This window comes from Mobula birostris, chromosome 25, assembly GCF_030028105.1.
Source record: "Mobula birostris isolate sMobBir1 chromosome 25, sMobBir1.hap1, whole genome shotgun sequence".
NCBI classification, from domain to species: Eukaryota; Metazoa; Chordata; class Chondrichthyes; order Myliobatiformes; family Myliobatidae; genus Mobula; species Mobula birostris.
The window spans coordinates 7,684,381-7,709,149 of record NC_092394.1 but is presented as its reverse complement, the minus strand read 5'-3'; the positions used below and the strand labels follow the sequence as shown (position 1 = coordinate 7,709,149).

Sequence of the window (24,769 nt, the reverse complement as noted above, 5' to 3'; positions counted from 1 at the left end):
AGTGGAAGGAGGCTTGTTTGGTTTATTGACTCCTTAGTGGTGCTCTAGAATAGCCTGTTTTTATAACAACTTGCTAGTGTTTTTGAATGCTGGTTGAGACTTGCCTTTTGCAACATGCAGCTTTTCTTTGTATAACAGGAAACCACTATTGCCATCTGTGTCTTTTAGAATTGATTTTAAAACGTGTGATAATCTGAGACCGGAGTACATCACAGAATCGTTTTAATAATGCTGCTTGAGGTCATCTTCTGCCGGTCTCTTAAATTTAAACAATTTCCCTCAAAAGATAATTGGCAGGTCAGCCTTTTTGAACTACACTCCTAAAGTGTGGAATTCAATATCAGAGACATATCAGTTGACACTTGTAAGTGCCAGCTCAAAACCTATTTATTTCATCTTGCTTTTAACTGACATCTTTTTGTCTTTTATTTTCATGTCTATTTTAATTTTTTTCTTGTTTGCACTTTACCCCATTGTAGAGCACTTTGTACAACATTGTATGAAAAATGCTCTATAAATAAGTTACTCTTATTACATTGTGAAGATTTCAATTTCAAATCGTAACTTGATGTGACAAATAGATTCTTAAAGGGTAATCATTAGAATTTAATTGTTATATCATGAGATTTATCTTAACTCTGCCCACCCAAGTTGCATATATTTTTATGAAGGGTGAGTATTTGCTGCCTTGGAATTATCCTTGGTATAAATATTGAACCCAAGAATAGATATTTTAGAATTTATTTTGTATTTTACTTTGACTATTTATTAAGCACATTTTCTTGTTTATTTGAAGATATTGATTTATGCTAATCTCTCAACACTGCTTTGTTCTTGATATTATTTGTGCAAGGATTGACATTGATGCTGATTTGGTTCTATGCCTGGATTTGAATGTTTATAACAGAAACCTGGACTAACTTGCATGTAATTGCATCAAAAGGACCAGTAAATGTTGATTGGGAGAGTAACAGAGAAAGCTGCTGAAGAGACTAATGTTCAAGAAATTTATTTGACTTCCTGGTCTAGCTGCAAGACCTCTATTTAGAATTTTAAAGAATTGCATCCTTCATGTGCCATTGTGAACCATCTGGATTGCTGCTGAGATAAAATGCATTGAGTAGCGTATGTTTTTCTGAAGATGTTTGTTGGTGATGCTGAAGGTGACCTTTCCCCAGAGGAGTAAAAGCCTAGAATCAAAAACAGAGCATCCTAATTCCTAGTGTCATCTATTCACATGGGGAGCAATTACAGTCCCAAGATGCTTTGCAAAAGCTGTAGTTGGACTAAGTGAAGAAAGATTTTAGATTCATTCATGCATGGCCTTTACTGTGAAGAAGACAGCAATTACCCGTTCCTAATTGCCCATGAGGAATTGGTGGAGAGCTGTCCTTTTGAAATCCCTGCAGTGTGTGTAGTGGAGTTAGTTGGACAGTGTAGTATGGTTGGGTTTTAGGATTGTAATCCAGACAGTGTGAGAGCAGGGTGTGGGGTTTGAAGCAAATAGCTGAGAGGCGGGAAAGGTAGAGGATTGATCGGAGAGGACAGTGGACCATTGGAGATGGAGGAAAGGCACCAGCGGCAGGTGATGGGCAGATGAGAAGAGAAGGGTGAGAGAAGACCATAGGGGCTAGAATTAGACCATTTGGCCCATTGAATCTGCTCCAAACAGGGAATGGGAAAAGTGGCGGGGTGGGGGGGGGGTAGAGATTACACAAAGTTGGAGAAATTGATGTTCATGCTCTCAGGTCGGAGGCTACCCAAACAATATGAATTGTTGCTCCCTCAACCCGAGAGTGGCCTCATCATGGCTATGTGGAGGAAACCATGGATTAGAAACATAGAAAATAGGTGCAGGAGTAGGCCATTCGGCCCTTTGAGCCTGCACCGCCATTCAGTATGATCATGGCTGATCATCCAACTCAGAACCCTGTACCTGCCTTCTCTCCATACCTCCTGATCCCTTTAGCCACAAGGGCCATATCTAAATATAACCAATGAACTGGCCTCAACTGTTTCCTGTGGCAGAGAATTCCACAGATTCACCACTCTCTGTGCAAAGAAGTTTTTCCTCATCTCGGAATGGGAAGACAAGTTGAAATGAGTGCTCACTAGGAGATCCTGCCTTTAGCAATGAGCAGAGTGAAAGTGCTCATAGATGCTGTGTAACTTGTTGAGTTTCTCCATCGACTTGTGTGTGTTGTTCAAGATTTCCAATGTCTGCACAACTTCTTTTGTTTAAGCATAGTTAGTCCCACTTGTGTGGCTGAATATGGATTTAGACCCATCACAGCAGAATTAGGCCATTCAGTCCAAGTCTGTTATGCCATTTAATCATGGCTGATTTATCATCCCTCTCAATCCCATTCTCCTGTCTGCTCCCCATCACCTCTGACTCCTCTTACTTATCAAGAATCTGTCAATATGTGCTTTAAATATGCTCAATGACTTGGCGTCCATTACCATCTATTCCACAGATTCAACATCCTCTAGCTAAAGAAGTTCCTTCTCATCTGTTGTAAAGGGGCATCTATTCTGAGGCTGTGCCTTCTGATCCCAGACTCCCCCACTATTGGAAATATCCTCTCCATGTACACAGAAATTGCTTTCAGAGTACAGTGATGGTGCCCTGGGATTACAATTTTTGTGATAGCTCTCTGTGTAATTTAACCTTTTTAATCTTAATTATTCTGTTAAATCTATAATGTACATCAAAGGCAAATATATCATTAGGTGGGATGTGCAGTACTACTCAAACTACATGAGAGTGCTTTCTGCAGCACCTTATCACCATGACGACCTTGGCTTCACAAAACACACAAAACAAACTACCTTGTTTTCTCTTTCCCAATTCAAGATTAACTTTCTTTCTGTTTCCACAGTTGCTGCTTGACATGTTAAGTATTTCAGTCGTCCAGCAAGGGACTTGTGAAATTGTAATGCGTTGTTCTAAAATTGAACTTTAGATGTAGAGTTCAGGTGTCCATTAGCTTTGGTATCTGTTGCTGACATTTCTGTGGATCTCCAGTATCATCTCTTAATTTAGAGCAAGGGGGTTCCCGACCTTTTATGCGAATATTTCTCTTAATAGAACTCATCACGATTGCCTCCATTGAAACCTTTGTTTTGCCAAATATAGATCTTGTTAATATTTTTGTAATTGATTATTTCCATCAATATTGTTTTAGTGTGGCCTATGCCATGTACTCAGTTATGCAGTCAGAGCTAGGGAATCCCTTGACTTTCCACCCCTGCTATCCACATCTGTTATCTGTCTTTGGGCCCTTCCTTCCTATTTCTCTTTCAGCATGGTGATGCTAAAGCATACTGTCACTTCCACTTCCCAAATCTACCTATTCGTGACAAATTTTGACCACCCCTCCCCTGCCTGCTCTTTCATTTCAAGATTAAAAACTATTTGTTGTGCAAAACTGGATGAACAGACCTTTCTCAATATTGGGCCAGTCAAGGCCATTTTCTTTGTTGTCTGTTACATGCTATATTCATTGCTTGCTGCGAAGTGCCTTTCCCTAGACAGGTGTTTGAAACTGGATCAGACTGATTGTAACTGAGGCATTAGATTTTGTTCCAAGTAGAGTGGGTCACTAAATGCCAAGCCCACCTGTTTTCTCAACTCAAATTTGTTGTTACTGAAGTACTCGTACATTCTTCCTCTATACTTAATTCTTCTCTAAACTTGGACTTCCAAAACTTTGGCTGTACCGTACCATGTCCTACATCACGTTCATTCACCAGTCAAGTTTGGTTAAACAGTTGTTGAATTTAAAAATGCTCACCTTTCATTCTCTCTCCTCTTCAAACTCTTTGCACTCAATTTCTGGTCCATTGATTATACTTAATTTTAAACATTTTACCTTTGTCTGGCAAGGTCCTTTGCTGTGGATATCCCCATGTAAAGGACTTTACTTTAAAACTACACTTTTGCTCTTCAGCTGCAGTAAGCAAACTAGCAATGGAGAAAATTGAATGGAGCAGCATGGTAGTGAAGTGGTTAGTGTAACACTATAACAGTGCCAATGACCCGGGTTTAAGGAGTTTGTACGTTCTCCCTGTGATTGCGTAGGTTTCCTCCCACATTCCAAAGCTGTATGGCTAAGTAAGTTCATTGGTGCAGGCTCATTGGACCAGAGGGGCCTGTTACAGAACTATATCTCTAAATAAAAAAAATAGCACTAGAGTGGTGTGTCAGTAGACTTGAAGGTTTCCATCTTGGAATCTTGACATCAAGTAACTTCTGTAAATGGCATTAGGATATTTGGCTGAGAACAAATGGTAAGGTATTGTTCAACTGCATTGTCTGGTTCATTGTGGCCCAACTCAGATCTTTGTGTGACACCTGTTTATTTCAACCTCTTATCTGTAGGCCGTAATACTACCTCTACTGTTCCCTAGCTGAATTCCTAGTGGGTGAATAATTTGCAACCAGTTCCTTAACCACCAGTTTTAGATATTAGGGTAATAAGCAATTAATTGAGTGGCTTAGATGTTCCAGACAGCTAATATCCATAGACATCCCCTCTCCTTTTATTCAGTTCCTGAAAAGATTTACTTTGTTGTCTTTGATAACTAAAATTTCAAGGTATACAGTCACTCCGTCCTTAATTACTGAGTCAGTAATATCCTGACAACAGATGCTAGCTTAACTGGTCCAAAATTCCTTCCTTTTTCCCTTTCTGATCTTTCTTAAAAGGCAGAATGACATTCATTTTCAAAGTGAAAGGATGGGGTGTCTAATCAGGAGAACGTTTGAAGATTGCTGCAAGGCACCAGCAATTTCCTAGCCTCCTTCCATAGAAATCATGGGATGGCAACCAGTTGATCCTAGGGACTTGTTACACTGCGCTATTGTTTATTTCATTAGCACTAATTATCTTCATATAATTTTGCTATGTTGCATCTTCTATTTAATTATTTCCTTAATGACCAGCTTGCTTTCATTTTCCTCAATTCTGAAGTCCGTCATTTGTTTGGTGTTCACTCTGCTTGTTTCCAAGGGATCTTCATTGCTGCTGCTTCTAGCCGCGAGGGTTTTATTTTATATAATCACACTATTTCATGTTCTGTTCTTTATCTTGTGTGAGTTTTCTTTGAATCTCCTTTGTACCTCTCGCTTTTCTTTGCCTTGCCACTTTTTGATCTTTGCAGCCCTCCCAATTCATCAGGAATTGTGTTATTTTGTATGTTTTACCTTCTTGTGTTGTCCCTTGCTTCCAGCTTTTTTATTGGGAGGATAGGTCACTTGCCTTTGGAGGAAGGGGGAATTTATTTCCATGTCAGAATGGAGAGTCTGATTTGGAAACAAATGTGTCCTTAATCACTTCCTGTCCTTGTGCTTTTGGGTGTAAGCAATGCTGTTGAGAAAGTTTTAGAAGTTGCTGTGGATGTTACATTTTGACGTGTGTTGGATTTGGGGATGGAGGTGTAATCTAAAGTTTGACCGAAAATAGTGAGTTCACACTTGGCAGGAGAATTTGGGATTTAAAATTAGATGCTTTGGAGAGCAAATGCACAGGTTAAAAAACTGGGAGCGTTGGGAAGAAGGAAGAGTTGCAGACAACTCTCATATTGAAGGAATGTTTGAAAATTCTAGGCTTGGAGGAGCAAATGTTTAGGCCGTAAGTATTTTGAAAATTTTAAATTGACTATCGAGAGAGATGATGGGTGAGGGTAGATTTCAGAGAACGATGAATCAAAGTAAGCTACCTTGTCTGTTCTGTGATGAGCCTTCTCTTTGAATGAATTCTTCATTATTTCTTTTCTTTCCCCGTAGCCAACAGCTGTTTGCTCTGAAGTTTTTGATATACTTTTCCCTTCAAAAAAAAGTCGGTGATTTGCAAGACCCTTTCCACCATCTTCAAGGCACATAAGTGATGTGATGGCTTTCTCTGAGCTAAAGTGTAGCTTCATTAATACAGATGGTTGAACATTCATAAGAGTTATCCATCCCTTTAAATTCTGCTGTTCCCTTCTAATAAATCAAAAGAAGCCTTCCTGTTGATAGTGGAGATGTACACTCAGCCCATTACCAAGGAACTGAGACACCTATGTCTTTCGTTAATATTGCAGTGTAGCTATGCTGCCTGGGAAGGAAAGAGTGAGTACTTAAGACAGATGTTGAGATGCCAATCAAATGTGTGATTATACTGCATATAATCAAGCATGAATACGTTTGGCACCTCCACACCTGTGTTAAGTATTCACTCATCCCTTGCCAAGCACTATGTCTACATTGTCCGGGTTGCAAATGCTAGATGCTAGGTGCTTCTCTTCCTCACATATCACATCTCTGATTAGCGGCCTTGTGGGTAGTAAGGACAGCAGGTGATAGAAACACTGCTAATTCCATCCAGATCATACAATCTATTGGTTTAGGATTACAGAATCATTGAAGCATGTCACCTTCTTCTCTAGGTGAATTAGGGATAAGCAATTACTGTTCACACGAGGAATTCTGCAGATGCTGAAAACTCAAGCAACACACATCAAAGTTGCTGGTGGACGCAGCAGGCCAGGCTGGAAGAAGGAAGGAAGAAGCTTCAGTTAGTCCTGACGAAGGGTCTCAGCCTGAAGCGTTGACTGTACCTCTTCCTAGAGATGCTGCCTGGCCTGCTGCGTTCACCAGTAACTTTGATGTGTGTTGCGGCAATTACTGTTGCCTCCTTTCGACATTTTTGTTAGAAATTCATTTCTGAATTTATCTCCTGTATTAACACTGATAGAATGTGGCTTGATGTTTTCATTTGATATGCTTTTGGTATGCTGCAATATAAAAAGGAACCACACAAAGAATTTATGTGAAGTAGACATTTTTAAAGCTAATCTTTAAAGAGAAAAAGTGCATCTTGCCATTTTCAAAACATGAAGAACATGGAAATCGTTGTTTGGTGGGGGGAGCACATCTGTCAATGGATAAATTTGCATGTTACTGTGAATTCACTAACACTGACCCACATCCTTGGGATTTCCTGTGCAAGTTTGAAACCCAGTGAAGTGCATGCTGTAACTGAAGCTTTTCATCTCAGATTAAGATGATGAAATATGATCAGTTCACTGGAGGAAGACTTGAAACTCGTCACCTGGTTTGAAATATTTATAAATGAGTGTTGTGATGGACACTGCAGTAAGCTGCATTGTGTGTGGTAACATCTCTACTATTAACGAAAAGACTTCCATCTGATTTAATAGAAATTAACTGCAGAATTGGAGTGATCGGTAGCTTTAGATCTTCAACCATCTGGTGCTTCACCCTTTCTCCATTGCAGGATGCAAGCAGGTTGAAACCAAGTAAAGCTTGCCCAGGAAATATGGTAACCACAAGAGATTCTGCAGGTGCGGGATATCCAGAGTAACACGCAAAGAGGTCAGGCAGCATCCTCCTGAAGTCAGTAATCAGCTCCTTGATCTGCTGACTTTGAGTAAGAGGTTGTTGTGGCACCTCTCAGCCAGATTTTCAATCTCCCTCCGATATGCTGATTAGTCACCACCTTTGATGCGGCCAATGACCAGTGGTGTCATAAGCAAACTTAAATATGGCATTGGGGCTATGCTTAGCCAAACAGTCATAAGTATAGAGTGAGTAGAGTCGAGGGCTAAGCTCACAGCCTTGTGGTGCACTTGTGGAGATGTTGCTAGTCTGAACTGACCGCTGTCTGCAAGTGAGGAAATTGAGGATTCAATTGTACAAGGAAGTATTGAGACCAAGGTTTTGAAGCTTGTTGATTAGTATTCAGAGTATGATAGTATTGAATGCTGAGCTGCAGTCGATAAATAGCATCCTGATGTATGCATCTTTGCTGTCCAGATGTTCCAGGGTTGAGTGAAGAGCCAATGTGATGGCATCTGCTGAGGACCTGTTGTGCCGGTAGGCAAATTGGAGTGGATCCAAGTCACTTCTCAGGCAGGAGTTAATGTTTCATCACCAACCTCTTAAAACAGTTTATCACTGTGGATGTAAGTGCTACTGGACGATAGTCATTGAGACAGGTTACCATGTTCCTCTTAGGCACTGGTATGATTGAAGCCTACTTAAGGCAGGTGGGTACCTCAGCCTGCTGAAGCAAGAGGTTAAATATCTTAGTGAATACTCCAACCAGTTGATCAACATATGTCTTTAGTACTCAACCAGGTGCTCCACCTGGCCCAGATACTTTCCGTCTCTGGAAGTTTGTGATGGTTCCTCTGTATCATGGTGGTCAAGTAAGCATAGAAGGCATTGAGGTTATCCGAAAGCAAAGCCCTGTTGTCACCTATGCCACTGGATTTCACTTTGTAAGAGCTGATAACTTTCAAGCCCTGCCGCTGCTGTTGAGCATCCTTCATTGATTCAGGTTTAGTCCAGAATTGCCACTTTGCCCGTGACGTGGCTTTCCGGAGATCATACCTAATCTCTTGTAACTGTCTTTGTCCCCAGAATTGAACACCTCTGACCTGGCTCAGCAGACTGCGGATCTCATGGTTTATCCAGGGCTTCTGGTTGGGGAAGACAATAATTTTGCGGGGGGTTGGGGCACTGTTTATTTGTAAAGTCTATAACATCTGTGGATTCATTCAGATCCACACGAGTCCTTGAACGTGGCCCAGTCCACCGACTTGAAGCAATCCCGTAGCTACACCTCTGTCTTCTGTGACCAGCTCTTTGTTGTCCAAATCTCAGTAGCCTCTGAATATATGTGGGAATGATTTCCAGCATCTACTGAATCTCTTGTTTTATTCCACAAATCTCAACCAACTGAGGTTGATAGCCGTGAGAAGCAGATTCTGGTGGGTGTTGAAGTCCGATTCCGGTTTAATTTGGGAGGAGTTCTGGTCAAGATGTCAGAGAAGTAGATATTGAGATCATAACAACTTTCTGACTTAAAAGGGACTATGGAAAATTGACCTGTTAGATTTGGAAGATGAGATGGCTAGGGCTGGTTTTAATTAGCAACGTAATTTTTTTGTTTTTAAAATGTATTTACGCATTGTGGGGGGGGGGGGGGGGGGAATAAAGTGAGCTGGTACCAGTGGGGTTTTATTTTGAAAATACGCTGCAGCAAGTGCAAGTAAAAATGATAACTGTTAATGAAGAGCTTATCTAGTTAAGGCTTTGTTAATTTGGGTTTATAACTGTATAAATTTTACATTTGAGAGGCAGAATTATTTAAATTGGTGCTGTAACAAGATGAAATGAATAGGGAGATTAGAGGCGTAGAACATAGCCTGCCTAGTAGTGCGTTTAATTTTCTAAACTGTGAAGCATTGTTAGTTTATTAGTAAATTGAATTTCCAGATCAACTGCTAAGTAAAATACTGCTGCGGAAACTGTGAAAAGAGTGTGTCTTGACAAGTTAATTTTCGTTGGACAGAATTTATTCCTGGTAAAGGAAGAGCGGAGAAACAAGAAGCTGCTGTAGATTTCTCCAACTCTGAGCCATGTTTCCATTTTTTAGGGAAAACTGTAGAATTGAGGAATGAAATCCTTCATCCTGAAGTAAAAAGTATATTGAATCATGTGTAAAATATAAATAGATCTTAATTTATTCAGATGCTAAACGAATGAATTTGGCTGATCTCAAGTTGCAAAACTATCTTAAAGTGCTTGTATGTTAAGATCTTGTTACTTAAAGCCAAATTTGATAAATGTCATTAAGTTATCTTTTGTTCTACGCTTAAAATGTCATCAGAGGTTTGTTTGGAGATTTTTAATTTATTTTTCTTGTAGTCTTCAAAATAGAGTTAGTGGAAATAATTGACTATACACCTAAATGTTACTGTTTCCAGACTGTGTTAACTAAGGACTTTTGGCCAATGGCATAGATTTTTTAAAACTTAGAAAGTGTATGAAGATGTAAAAATTGAAGTATTTGAGGGGTGGGGAGAAGACTCCTAGACAAAGGGAGTCAGAATGTTTTGCCACTGTGAATGAAAATGTTTCCTTAACGTATAGATTTGGAATGGCATTGGAAAAAGATGGATGGAGTCAGAGGCTTTCAATAGGGTGTTGCATGTACCTGGTTGCACGTAGCTTTTAGAATAACAAGGTTGTGAAATTTGAAGCTTAATTATGAACCGTGTAGGATGCATTGCCTCATTGTTCTTGTTCTGAAGAGATAGGGGGTTGTCAGGAATGAATATAGTATTATAGATTACATCATGGAGTTTCTTGCAAGAAGTCTATACAATAATCTGATTACAAGCTTCAAAATTGACATTGAGTTGCAGAAAGCCTCAACACTCATGAGAGATAGTAGAGAATTAAAGACAGATAATGGTGGTAGACCCTTGAGTACATGATGAGAAACTGCTGTAAAAATCATGAGTGACACTAACTAACCCAGAAGGCTCTGGATCAAGGTGGGTCTTCTTTTGTGTCGAGCAGAAATAAGGTAAGACTCTTCCAATCTGTATAAAGACAGTGAGTAGTGGGATGAGTGCATTGTAGTTGGGCTGCACTAACCCAATGTTTATTCACTGATGAATGGGCAAGGCAGCTGGAACTCACTTCCGGCAAAATTCAAAGATCAAAGTGTTGTCATCATGGAGGATGTGGTGGATGAATAAAACTATTGTAATGAAGGGAGGAGACAGACTTCACTGGAGAATATTAAATGTTTGGCATGTTCTTGCCTTTTGATTGAAAGGAAAAAGAAAACGCCCTTCACTTTTGTCATTTCCTACAGCAAAAGACAGGGAGTCCAATTCCTGTAACAATGGTAAAAGTCTAGGAATTCCCAGTAAAAGGAAACTATTTTATCTTTGTCGACCCATCTTTGGCTCTTTTGACTTGAGAGCAATAACAATACAAATAAGCAGAGCTAGCTAATCTTGGAATTAATGTTCAGCAAGAACAGTAACAGAACCAATAAGCGGAGCTAACAAGTCTTAAGACTAATGTCTAACATTGTTGTATGGTAAGGTAAATCCAACTTGGTACACAATTATGTTCCCACAATTGAGAGTGCTTAATTTTATGTTTGCTTTTTGGAGGTTCTTAAATAGTACACAAGTGAAACATAATAAAGCAGTGTATCGTAATTGTAAGTTTCCATTTATATTGCAGGTTGACTTAAACAAAATTAAAATGCTACACCAAAACTGTGAGAGAAATTATTTAAAATGGAAGTTGTAAGTGATAGGTGATAACCACATTCAGATGAATCCAACTGCATTGTACAAAGATAAACTATAGGACGAACTAGCACAGAAGCCCATTAATGACTAGAGACCCTGGATGGCTACCTGCTGGCAAACCAGGAATGATTGTCAATTATGTCCTATTGCAATAGAAATAATGGCAATTGCTGTAAGACCAACGAGTATGCATTTTTAATGTGGATTTTGCAATGTCTTTTGGAATCAAATAGTTCCAGACAGATTTTGGGGTACAACTTACTCACAAAATTTTGAAATTAAAAGTATCTGAAAGATTAAACGCAAACACGAGGAATTCTGCAGATGCTGGAAATTCAAGCAACACAGATCAAAGTCACTGGTGAACGCAGCAGGCCAGGCAGCATCTCTAGGAAGAGGTATAGTGGATGTTTCGGGCTGAGACCCTTCGTCAGGACTAACTGAAAGAAGAGTTAGTAAGAGCTAGCTAGCTCTTGACACCCATTACACCTGTTGGTGTTTAGAACAGCAATGAAGGCCCTCTGTTTGTCAGTCCTTGGCTGTCTTGGTCTTGGCCGTGTTCAGGGCTTTCTTCATTGCTTCTGCTGGGATTTCACTATTGTCAGCCATGCACGTCTCGGTTGGAGACCCAGTAATATGGTTGCACAATACTATTATAGAAGGATTCTTCATTGCTTTATTTGGCCAGTCAGGGTTGTTGTCCCTGAGCTGGAACCCCAGAGCCTTCACATCCTATCGGAGATTCAGTCAGGAGTATGGCAGAATATGCTTCGCTTTCTTGGATACATGCAGGTCCAACAATTCTAAAGATGGTTGACACATCCTGGATAAAACTGTCTACTTTATCCATAAGACCATATAACCTTATACCCTTACTAATCAAGAACCTGTCACCCTCTGCTTTAAATATGACAAATGACTTATCAGTATTACTTCCATCTGTGGCACACAGAGCCATCTGCAAAATGTACTGTAGTTACCTATGCAGACTTATTCAATAGCACCTTCCTGACTTTTGACTTCTGAGAAGGATTATGTCTTTGGATGCATGGGAGTCTTGCATGTTCCTCTGCAAGTTGCATGCGTCCTGACTTGGAAATGCATTGCTATTCCTCCACTGCTGGTTCTACATATAGGAACTCATGGCAGACAATAATTGTGGGAATACAGTACTTCCAGCAGGAATGCATCAGTACAAGGTTGTAATCACTGCTGCTTTCTGCTGTCAGCAGTAGTACCCAGTTCCAGAAAAATGAATATTTAAAATATGTCAGCATGATCAGTGCAATATTTGTCCTAAACTTCCTGAGAGCCTGCCCGCTTTAATTCCAGATTAAAGTGCACCGACTCTCAGGACATTTAGGCTTGATGATTTAACTGAATGGTCCATGAATGTTTCAGATGGTCATTCTGGCCCATCAATTCTGAACCACTGTTTTATCTCCTGAAGAAAAATGCACGTGGTCACAGCATCAAAACAGAAACCGAAGTAGTTCATTACTGCATTGCTGTGAAATAACCTCAGTGATGCTGTACCTGCAGGGTAGTCTGAAGTCAAAAATAGAAAAGGGACTGGTTAAATTCATTTGAAGGAGAATGAAGACAATTTTTTAAAAATGGCTTTTTGTCAGAGAAAAGGAAATTTGGAATGTGGAATGCCATGGTCAATTGTGGAATTTGAGCAATGTTTTCAATATTAAGGAATTGGGAGTTTTAAGTATATGGGTGTTGGAATTGAGCCAAATGAACAAGATTTGTGAGCTTTTCATTGAAGTTGTATGGCTAATATGGGGGAAGATAGTATCAAAACAACATTACCACATTTTGTTACTATACTATATAACTGAGTGTGATTGCAGTTAGTACTAATTTGCATCAATAGAGGGTACAAATTGAAAGTGACCTTCTTACCAGATTTGTGTCCTGATGCAAGGTTTTGGCCTGAAGCATCAACTGTTCATTTCATTCCATAGATGCTGCCTGACCTGCTGAGTTTCTCCAGATTTTTGTATGTGTTGCACCAGGTTTGTGAGTAGTTGCGGGGAGCCTGATAACCACGCTACTGTTGAAAGATGGTGTATGTTTGCTATTAGGCCTGGATATTTAGTGCCTAATTTGATTTATAATAGTGGTAAGGTTGGTAAATTGGAGAAGCTGTTTAATACAATAGAGGTCTTAATTGTGTTCTGGTTGTATTAATGATTTCTTGCTTTTCAGGTGCAGTACAGTGACTGCATGGAGCATGGAGTTCCCTTTGAACTGTGAGTTGATATTTAACATTTTAATAAATGTTGCAATAAAAGTTAAATCTATTGAACAATTCAATTTTGTGTTAACCATGCCAATCCTTAGCATAAACAACTTCAAATATTAAAGATTAGCTTTATTTGTTATGTGTATGTTGAAATGTACTGTGAAATGCATTATTTGCATCAATGACCAATACAGTCCTGAGGATGTGCTGGCGACAGCCCACAAGTGTCATCGTGCTTCTGGTGCCAACATAGCATGTCCACAACTTACTAACCCTGACCTGTGTGTCTTTGGAATGTGGGAGGGGACAGGAGCACCTGGAGGAGCGAGGAGAACATACAAAATCCTTAGAGATGGCAGTGTGAATTGAATCACCATGCGGTCCTTCTGGGAGAGTCCTGATGTTTTCTGCTTCTCTCCTTCTCGAAACCCTGTGATTATTTCTTGCACTACACATGCAAAAAAAAAGTTGGTCCCAACTGGGGCAACCAGGGTATTGCAGGGCTGGGGGTATGTTGGGAGCGTTGTGTGGAGGAAAGTAGAACTTTGCTTGTTTTGTTAACTGCTGATAAACATGGGTGTATATTAATTTTAAGTATAGAACCACTGGGCAAAACTGGGGGACCTCTCCAAATGCTAGATCAGCCAGCTTAACACTCTTGACTGATTTGGTTGAGGTGTAGGGAATGTAATGTGGCTTCAGTCCATGCAAAGGTGATAGTTAAGGGAACAGGAAATTGCAAGGAAGGTTGCTTTTTAATGATAGATAAACACCAATGTCCTTGTACATTGAAATTATCTTATTTTTCCAAGGTTTTGCATATGCTCAATTTCTTTAAATGATTTTTAAAGGATGTGATTGTACTAGCTTCAGTGGACACTGAAGTATATTTTCATTTGCTTTTCAGGGATATGGAACACTGTGAAAAATTTGAAATCTCTGAAAACAATGTGAATAGAGGTCCAGAAAAAATCCGACCGGAATGCTTTGAGCTATTGCGGGTGCTAGGCAAAGGTGGTTACGGGAAGGTAAGACTTTTCTCAATTTATTTTTCCTTGCCCATGTCTGATCAGATGGAGAATTTATGCCCTGCTGGTTGTAGTAACATGGCATTAGTTATGATTGAATTATTTTTCCCTTGTTACTTTTGGTAGACAATACTACCTAATCTTGTTTTTCAGATTCAAAGTACAATTATTATCAAAGTATGTTTTCAATATGCAACCTTGAGATTCGTCTCCTTACAGGCAGCCACAAAACAAAGAAAGCCAATAGAACCCATTAAAAAAAAAGAGGCCGTCGAACACCCAGTGTGGAGAAGAAAAAGAATTTGCAAACAATAAAAATAAGCCAGTAACTTTCAAACCAGAAGATCACAAAAGTGAATCCGCGGCCGCAAAGCCAATCATCACTGCAACCACGCCAGGAGCCTGTTTGTTGCAGACGCCAGCCTCGGTTCAGCATCAGAGATGAGTAAACCTCACTGAGCTGAATGTTGGCCTGTCCCCTGTCTCCGGCCCTGAAACCCTGACCGTTTCATTCTGGCCTGATGCTCAAATCAGCCAAATAATGGGCCATTCCTTGCTGTTGGACCTGGGCCCTGTCACTTTGTTATGCTTCAATTGTTATAAAAGTTAACATTGAGTTCTCGAACTTCCGGTAGTGTCCCACCCCCTTCACCACTCCCCATTCTCTTTTCCCCCTCTCTCACTTTATTTCCTTACCTGCCTATCACCTCCCTTTGGTGCTCCTCCTCCTTTTCTTTCTTCCATGGCCTTCTATCCTGTCCTATCAGAAACCTCCTTCTGCAGCCCTGCATGTTTCACCAATCAACTTCCCAGCTCTTTACTTCACCCCTCCCCCCGATCTCTTGACCTGAAACGTCGACTGTACTCTTTTCCATTGATGCTGCCCATCCTGCTGAGTTCCTCCAGCATTTTGTGTGTGTTGCTTGGATTTCCAGCATCTACAGATTTTTTCTTGTTTGTGATTTTAAAAAAATTCCTTTATTCAGCTCATCACTCCTTATTATCTACGTTTTTTGCTCGTACATGGCTGGGTCAATATTGACCAGAAAACTATTATTGACAAGTGTTCAGATATGGAGCCAAGAGTGTTTTTCCTATTCATTCAAGGGATATGAACATTTAGTTGCCCATCCCTACTTTTCTTTGCGAAGGTGGTGGTGAGCTGCCTTGAACTCTGTTGTCCTTGATGTTGGTATGCCAACAATGCTACAGTGGAGAGAGTTGCATCCAGTGATAGTGAAGGGACTGCAGTATATTTCCAAGACGGGATGATGTGTGCTTGGAGAACAACCTCCAGGCATTGGTGTTTCCATGATTTTGCTGCTCTTGTCCATCTGGCTGTATGGGATTGGAAGGTGCTGTCTGAGAAATCTTGACGAGTTGCCTCAATGCATCCCGTAGATAGTACAAACTGCTGCCGCTGTGACAGTGGAGTGAGTGGACTGCTATGCCCTGTACGGTGTCGAGTTACTTGAGTGTTGGAGCTGCATTCACCAGAGCAAGTGGAGAGTGTTCCATCACATTCCTGACCTGAGCCCTTTAGATGGTGGACAGGCTTTATATGAGTTAGTTGCTGCAGGATTCCTAGCTTCCGACCTGCTCTTGTAGACAGAGTTTGTATTTGCCTACTCCAGTTCTGTTTCTGGTCAATGGTGACCCCAGCATATTGATAACGGAGAATTCACTGGTAATGTTGGAGTGGTTTGGTAAATTCTGCAATACCAAAGGCTGGGAACATTTCTCTGTCTTTTCTTTGTGTGCTGAAAGCTTGCAAGAGTGCTGCACATTATTGAGATTTGCCTTTTGGGCTCGTTTGAAATGGTGGAGAAGATTCTCATTTGGATAGAGAAGAAGGGAAGTGACACTTGCACTCCTTTGACTTTCGTGAGGTTTAGATATCCCAAAATGCCGGCTGGTGGTGTGATGGCATCAGCACCGGACTTCGAGGCAAATGGTCCCGAGTTTGAATCTGGCTGGCTCCCTGCACACTTTCCATCTGTGCTGGTTTGAGCTTCGAGCTATCAACTCAGCCTTGTTTTAAAAAAAACAGTCAATGGCAAAAAAAGCTGCCTGATGCGCCACAAGGCACGAGAAAGTACAATAACAGATGTCCCAAAATACTTCCCATTCAAGTAAGTACTTTGAAATCATTATTGTAATGTTAGAGATTTTGGAATACCCTCAAATTAGTAAAATTCTAATGATAGGATCATTTGATAAAGATGATAATTAATGGATTTTAACCAGGAGACTTGTAACTTCACAACTCTTCAGAGTACTGGCACCTGGCTCTCTAACGGTTAAGTAGGTTGTTAATACTGTATTGACGTCAACTTCCACCCCATTAGTCTTCACATTTAATAGATCACTCTCTAATTTCTTTCACCCTCAACGTGTATTTTTCCCAAGGAGACTTTGTAAAAGAGGATGGAGATACAGAACCTTGGATCCCACACCACCAAATTCAGGAACAGTTATTACCCTTCAAATATCAGGCTCCTGAATCAGTGTGGATAATTTCACTCACCTCAACACTGAAATGATTCAACAACCTTATGGAGTCACTCTCAAGGACTCTAAAGCTCATATTCACAATATTTATTTATCATGATCTTGTCCGTTAGTTTATTTATTTGAGATAAACCACAGAATAGGCCCTTCCTGCTCTTTGAGACACCCTGCCCAGCAATACCCCAATTTAATCTGAGACGAATCATGGGGTTTATGTCTAACTGGCCCAAAAGATTTGCAGTATCTCAGCCACAATCATATTGAAAAGTGGAACTGGTGACATCCTTGTATTTTCTTGTGTTTTTGTGCTGCATGTAGATTTCCTTTCCCGTAAAAGGCCCTTGAATACTCCTTCCATATGTACTGCTTCCAGCTCAGCATACCATATTCAGTGCTCACCACATCAGTGGAACTAAACAGGTGGAGTAATGGTTTTACAGAGCACGTCTCTACAATCTGCAGAGGTGACCCTGAGTTTGTAGTTACTTCTCACTCTTTTGACCAATTCGCTGTCCTAGTGCAGCCCAATGTAAACTTGCTGAGCAGCATTCCATCTCCCAACTTGTAGCCCTCAGCACTCGATATTGAAATAAGCAATTTCAGATAATTAGCCTTTTTGGTTGATATCAGAACTCTATGGCACTGATGAATGGTCATTAACTTTAACCTTATTTTTCTCTTCTCACAGATGCCACCTGATTTTGAGTATTTCATGCATTTTCTGTTTTTATTTCAGATTTCCAACATCTACGGTGTTTCTTCTAATCTTGCAGATCCTGTCTTTTAAGACCATAAGACATGGGAGCAGAGTTAGCCTATTCGGCCCTTCAAGTCTGCTCTGCATTTTCATTCCTTTTCTATCTACATCTCCAGGCAGATCATCTGTGAACAACCACCCTCTGAGCGAGTGACATCGCTACAATTTGTAACATTTAGCTTGGTCTCCACCCTATTACAGGCATTCTTTACCCCTTTGGAATTTAAAACATTTGATTTTATGGCTCTTACCTATCTCAATTAAATGTCATTGACCTGAGCCAGTAATTGCTTCTCTTTCCAGCATAGCTTTTTAATGTTTAATGTTTTAATTGATAAAGATATTGGCGGGCTGTGTGAACTATTCCCTAAGACGATTCAACTTTCAAGCTGAACTCTTTCACTTTTCCTGAATATTTTTTTAATTGATGTTTCATTAGTGGATGCAGTGAGAAACCCAACAGGCATGGCATTAATCAGTTATACAAATGGTAAATATTCCTAGAAATCTGGGGCAAGTCATTTAAGCAATTACGGAACATCCAATGTATGCCTACACTGAATTCTTTAAAGCAAACTCTGTGCCTTGAGTCCTTCTGTTCCCTGTTTTTGCTCTGTCATTACGGTTATTGTCAACATGTGGGCATGTGAAGTGTTGATACTTACCAGCTAATCTCTGCTGTCCTTGGACTGCACCTGGTGTCTGTTTAAAAAGAACTAATAATTAGCAGGGATCTGGGACCAAGTAACTTCTCGTATGAGGCAAAGGAAGATGTTAATTGGGAGTTACAAATGTTATGGCTGGGAGTGATATCTCAGTTCACTACCAAATTAGTTTAAATTAATTTAATGCAATGTTTGGGTACTGTAGCCAGAAAAAAATATATGCATCTGAACTCTTGTTTGCAGCAAAGATTAATGAGATGTACAAGATATATTAGTGGGACTGTTGGAAAATATTCTGAAGCAGCACAGCCATGGACATCACCCGGGGCGCTGGAGGAGCTCTGCAGGTCCGGCAGCATCCGTGGAAACGAACAGTCAATGTTTCGTGCCGAGACGTTGGCTGTTCGTTTCCACGGATGCTACCCAACCTGCTGAGTTCCTCCAGTGTGTTGTGTGTGTGTGTTGCTTTGACCCCAGCAAATTTTGTGTTTGGCAGTAGCATGAAAATACCTTTTCAATCAGAAACTGCAAAGCATGCCTAAAGTTTATTGATAAGGGGTAAGAAAGTGAGGAATTTAATGAATGAAGATTATTAATGAAAAGGATCAGGTGAATAAAGGGCTGTCAAACCCTCTGGATCTGATGGTTTTCTATTTTATGGTTACGAGTTGCAGCAGTGATAATGGAAGAGAAAAGCAATGTTATTTAATTGACATGAAGTCATTGACTGTCAGTGTTTGGAGAAATCTGATGTCCTTGTACAAGTACAGAGTTACTTGATTCACCCACAATAATTTGTGTTGGTGTATGTTTTGATGTACATATGATAAATGGATTTGAATCTTGACTTAAATCTTGAGGGAAATACTGGCGTTTATTGCAAGCAGTTTGGACCACTGGAATAAATAAGTATTGTTGCAATAATGCAAGGCCACTTTGTAAATTTTTGATCTCTTATTTAAAGAAGCTTATACTAAGATGTAGTGCAGTAAGGGCTTGTTTTCTTGATTTTTCATGTCCTATGAGAAAAGATTGAATAGAGTGTACTGGTTTGGAAGAATGAAGTGATTTGACCGGATAGATACACTCATATGATTTCCCCTCCTGAGGTTGTCTGGAAGTAGCGGCTGAAATCTGTGGATGAGGAGTTGAGATGAGAGATACCTAAATCTTTGGCAGTTCATTAAGCTTTTCCAAAGCTGCAAGAATATGGAAGAATTGAGAGTTATGGGGATTGGAAAGCAAAATTGACATAAGGGCAAAGACTGACTGACCATGACGTTGTTGACTGGGAGATGAGATTTGACAGGTCATCTGGTTTTCTTTTGTTTCCTTCACTTTCAATGTGGGCTTTTCATTTGGTTCACTGTTTCAAAGGCTGCTTGCACTTTGTGATGATCATGGGCAGAATGGGCAGGATTCTCGCCAAGTGTTTGGGTGCTACCCTTTTCTTACTGTTGTACATAATGAATATTTTTCATTGCAGATCACCAAATGGTGACAGGACTATGAGTCCTGATGTTTTCTTAGACGCACTGAGCAGTACACATCCTGTTGAAATCTGCACACACAGCCTTTTCAATCAACTGGAACAACAATTCCTTATTGAGTCAATATTCTGTTTATTTAAACTCATCATCAAGCGGTGTTGACTTTTTAACAGATGGCAGGCTGTTCAAAGAGGAAATTTGACTTGAGCATGTCCTTTCACAGTGCCTTTTGGCAAGTGGGGAGCATCTGAGCATGGATCTTGAGTGCTAGAGGAGTGTACAAAGACACATCTACCCTTATTTAAATAAATATGTTTACAATTATATAATTTTTCATTGTAGTTTATAGATTTTGGTTTTGCACTCTCCTGCTGTCACAAAACAACAGATTTCACGACAATGTCAGTGATAAACCCGATTCTGATATAAAGAATTCAATTTTGCCTCTCTTCAGTTCTCTCAGTCATCAGCAAGTGATGGAAGGTGGTGATAACCTAACGAGAAGCAAGGACATAAGATATAAGCATTTTCTAGCATTATACTCTTTACTAATTCCCTTAATGTCTAGAGATCTTATTTGTGCTTTGAAAGAACAATGTCTGAGTCTGTTTGCCGAGCTTGGCAGTTAGCTTGTAGATGTTTTACCATCAGCCAAGGTGACGTCCTCAGTGCGCAGTTGTTGGTGTTTCTCTCTGGGAGTATTCGCATTTATATAGCCCCCATTTGCTTGCCTTGGTCCTGATTGGCTATCCCTCCAATTGACCTTTGAATTCTATTGGCTCGCAATATGGGAACACAAACTGGTGGTATGGAGACATGATCCACTGTCGCTGATCTTGGTACATGAAGACCAAGAAGGACACCTCTTTAACTGGGGCAATGCAGAGGTTCTGGTGCAGGCATGAGAATCTTTAGAAGCATGATTCTGTTCTGATAACTCTGTAAACAAACATATCAAAATAGATGTCATCTACAAACTCCCAAGAGCTAAAGAAAGATGAGACAATAGAATTCAAAGGTCAGCTGCAGGGGTAGCCAGTCAGGAGCGAGGCAAGTGAACGGGGATCTATATAAATGTGAACTCTCCCAAAGAGAAACACTAATAACTGTGCACTGAAGATGTCACATTGACTGGTGATGAAATGTCTGCAAACCAATTGTCAAGCTTGGCAAACACTGCAACATCAAATGCCTCAACCCGAGCTACCAATATTCACCACCATCCAAAATGTCTGAGTCTCTTTAGCACTCTGTGGTAGAGGACCCTAAAGCGTTACGTTCTAAAAAGTTTCCTCCAGCTATCTGTCCTCTTTGGCACTTTCTGAAACTGCCATCTGAACTTAGACTCGTCAGCCAGGGAAAACATCCATCCTGCCAAGCATTTTAGGAATTTTGTATGTTTTGCTGAGACCTTTCAATCTTTTCAAATCTAGAGACTGCAGTTGCAGTCTATTCAATCTCTTGTCATTTGACAAAGCTGTCTAATGAATCTTTAGTGTGCTGCCTTTTCTGACAAATGTATAGTATCCTTTCTTTGTGGTGAGGAGAGCAAAACACCAAGTCTCACAATGTCATAGGCAAACTTGATTATGTACCATTTGGCCCCTTCAACACAATTATTTTTATAGATTGTGAATCATTGTGGTGCCCCAATAGTCTCAGCCTGCCAGTCAGGCAATGTGTTTATTCCTAAACATTTTTTTTCCAACCTGATAACCAACTCTAAATCCATGTCAACACTTTACTCTAGTTATATGTGTTTTTTACTGGTTGACGAACCTCTGGGATCTTATCGGTTTTTTTTGAGACAATTAAAAATATCCCACATCCACTAATTCCTTGTCAATTCTGCTAGTTACCTCCTCAGTAAAGCACTAGCAGATTAATCAAACATTATTTAAATTTTATAAATTTTACTGATTTGGATTTTATAAAACGTTCTATTAAAAAATCATCTCAAAGTCTATTATTTTCAAGGTGGTTCTGTTATTACATCCTTTGTTATAAAATTCAGTATTTTCCCTGCTGCTGAAATCAAGCAGGTGGTTGATGGCTTCCTTGTTTTGTTTTCTCTTTTCTGTTTGTAATAGAGTCACATTTGAAACTATAACTTCAAGGTGTTTTGTTGGAATTTCTTGATATTTGAATGAGATAAATATATTTAAATCTTTTTCTCTCCATTGGTTGAGGTCTGAAATCAGGTACTGATCTACTTTTGGAATTCTGTACTGGGTCAAATGTGATTTTTGAGAGTAAGATGAGAAACTTTTCTCTGGATTGCAGGTTTTCCAAGTGAGGAAGGTATCGGGTGCGTATACAGGAAAGATATTTGCCATGAAAGTGCTAAAGAAGGTAATATATACAATCTTTAAACTCCTATTTTGTATCCTGAGCCCAGAGTCATTGTTCATTTTAATTGCTGTATTTTTTTTCACGTTTCTGTAATTAATGTTTTTGGACCTATCTCCAAACCAGAACTAATTTGTCACCTAACCCTGATTCCTTTTAATGATTTCAAATTGTCTTTTAAAATAACTGATATTCATGACTTGTCAGATTAACTCTGTACATTATATGTCAGTGCTGCCTGAGACAAATCTGTTATAAAGGTTAGCTAGAAATAATATTTCCAAAAATAGTCTGTGACGTCAATAAAAAAAAAAGTGCAGGAAGCTCTCTGAGCACTTTGTCAGGGCGTTTACCCTCATGTTAGTTGTCACTAAAGTTGCCTGATGAGAAAATTAGAGAGTTTGCTATGTATGAAAAACTGGCTTTGTAAACTTAATGTCAGAACTTGTTCAAGTAGTTCTTGGATAAGCACATTATTACCTAGATGGTAGCAGAAAATTATAACTGGACTTGGCCAAGCGAGTGGCTCAAATTGTGGCAGATCAAGTTTCATCTTGGGCTGTGTACAGATCCAATATAGATCTAAAGTATTTTCCAAGTGATGAGAAACTCAGAACTTCACACATTCAGAGAGATTTGGAATATCATGTAAACCTATTCCAAAAGTCAGTTTGTAAATTTTTCCAAAGTATTGGTGTTATTTCATAAAACAGAAAGAAAAGGTGCCATGTTCTGTTTCGGTTATCACTCAAGATGTATTTGCCTTTTTACTAGGTATAGCACCAGATTCATTGGAACAATACCAGGGCTTTTGAGGATTTTGTTAGGGTTAAGCTGGATTTGCATCCCCTACGTTTAGCGGTCTGAGGGAGCCTGAGCTTCTTAATGTTGTAAAATGCATTTGGCAGTGAGGATCTTTACTGGGGAAATCCAAGAAGCACAATCAATCTCAAAGTTAGGCAATTCAAGAAAGGAATCAAAATATACTCTTTACCTTTCACACCCAAAGACCCGAGAGAAATTGTGCATTTTCGAGATTATTTTTATTAGATGCAGTTGTTGTATAGATTTGATTTTAAGAATTAGGTTTGGGGCTGATTTGCCTTCCGCTTTGTTCTCTATGATAGCATCCTGGCGATGAAAAGTGCAATGTGGAAAACAATCATTCTTATAAGTGAAAAGTACAGTCATCTGTGTTTTCTTTCCAACGGTTTTAAAGTTGCCTATGGGATAGATGCGGGAGTGGCAGGGTAGAGATGCATCTCTACTAAGGGAGGTGTAAGGCCTTCCTTCCACTAGCCTGCAAGTCATCCTTGGACAAGGTGCAGCACCTGCTTAGCTCCCAATCAGGGTTATGGGAAACCATGGGAGCTGGTAGTTGTATTGGAGGGGTCGTGACTGTCACGTGACAGCACTGCCCATTACCTGGTCGAAAGACTTGCCACCTGCCAATCAAGGTTTGACCCCTTCTCGCCCATCAATGCACACCTAACCATTGGCCCCTTTAATTAGCCTTGTACCTGGCCTCAGGCAATTAGCCTTTCTGTGAATCACCTGGGTGGGACCCTGCAGCCGTGCTGCACTATAAAGGGTGCCACGTGTGCTGGACCCTTCCTCTTTGCCGTCTGAGGGATCACCCTGCTTCACTCTAGGCTGAGAAACGTGGAACAGTGCTGGAGAAATTATTGGTGAGTTGTGCATTGAATAGGGTTAGGAGCATTGGTTATTGTCCCTAAAAGCAGAGAGCTGTGCCTGCACAGAGTTAAGGGGTGGCAGGTATCGTATTGACTTTTCCCTTGGTTATGTGTGTGTGTGTGTATTTTGTCCCCATTCGATTTTCCCACGTTCGTTATTAATTGTCCGTGTGTGTTTTATTGCTGATCCGACTACTGTAAATTGTGCATGTGTGGGTGTTGCTATTTTCCCCACATTTGACTTCTCTAAATAAAATCCTTTACACCAAGACTGTGACCAGAGTCCTCGTCTTTGAGACCTACCAAATCTGTTTCCTCACTTGCAACAGTAGTGGATGGTCGTATGAGCAGCTGGTACATTTCACAAGTCCTGGTTATGCGATCACTGACTCCAGGTGGACAATCTCTGAAGAGTATTGGTAATGAAGAGTATTGATAACCCATCTTGTAAAAACACTGCCCAGAAGAGGGCAATGGCAAACCACTACTGTAGAAAAATTTGCCAGGAACAATCATGGTCATGAGACCATATACACCCACATCATATGACGTGCCACATAATGATATTGGTAGAACTGCATTGAGGTCCCGTCGTTTTTGCCTGTTTCAAGTAAGTATGTATTCATTATTGGATTTGTGATAACATCTCGCTGATGATCAATGTAGTTGCACCTCAAGGATGCATGCTTAACCCACTTCTCTATTCTTGCTACACTCATGGTTGTGTGGCTAGGCATAGGTCAAATGCCATTTATAAATTTGTTGATTATACCACTGTTGGCAGAGTCTCAGATGGCGACAAAGTGTACAGGAGCGAAATAGATAGGCTTGTCGGGTGCTGTCAGCAAGACCGAGAAACTGTGGACTTCAGGAGGAAGTTGGGAAAACTAC

At 40.1% G+C, this 24,769-nt stretch overlaps 1 protein-coding gene across 1 annotated transcript in view; it reads left to right on the top strand.

The window, feature by feature from the left end:
* Positions 1 to 24,769, top strand: part of LOC140187832 (ribosomal protein S6 kinase beta-1-like) — an 81,880-nt gene that overhangs the window by 3,128 nt on the left and 53,983 nt on the right. Inside the window, exons 2-4 of the mRNA XM_072243623.1 lie at positions 13,348 to 13,391; positions 14,292 to 14,412; positions 22,119 to 22,187. Of these exons, the coding sequence (XP_072099724.1) occupies positions 13,348 to 13,391; positions 14,292 to 14,412; positions 22,119 to 22,187 (234 nt within the window). The remainder of the gene's footprint in view (positions 1 to 13,347; positions 13,392 to 14,291; positions 14,413 to 22,118; positions 22,188 to 24,769) is intronic.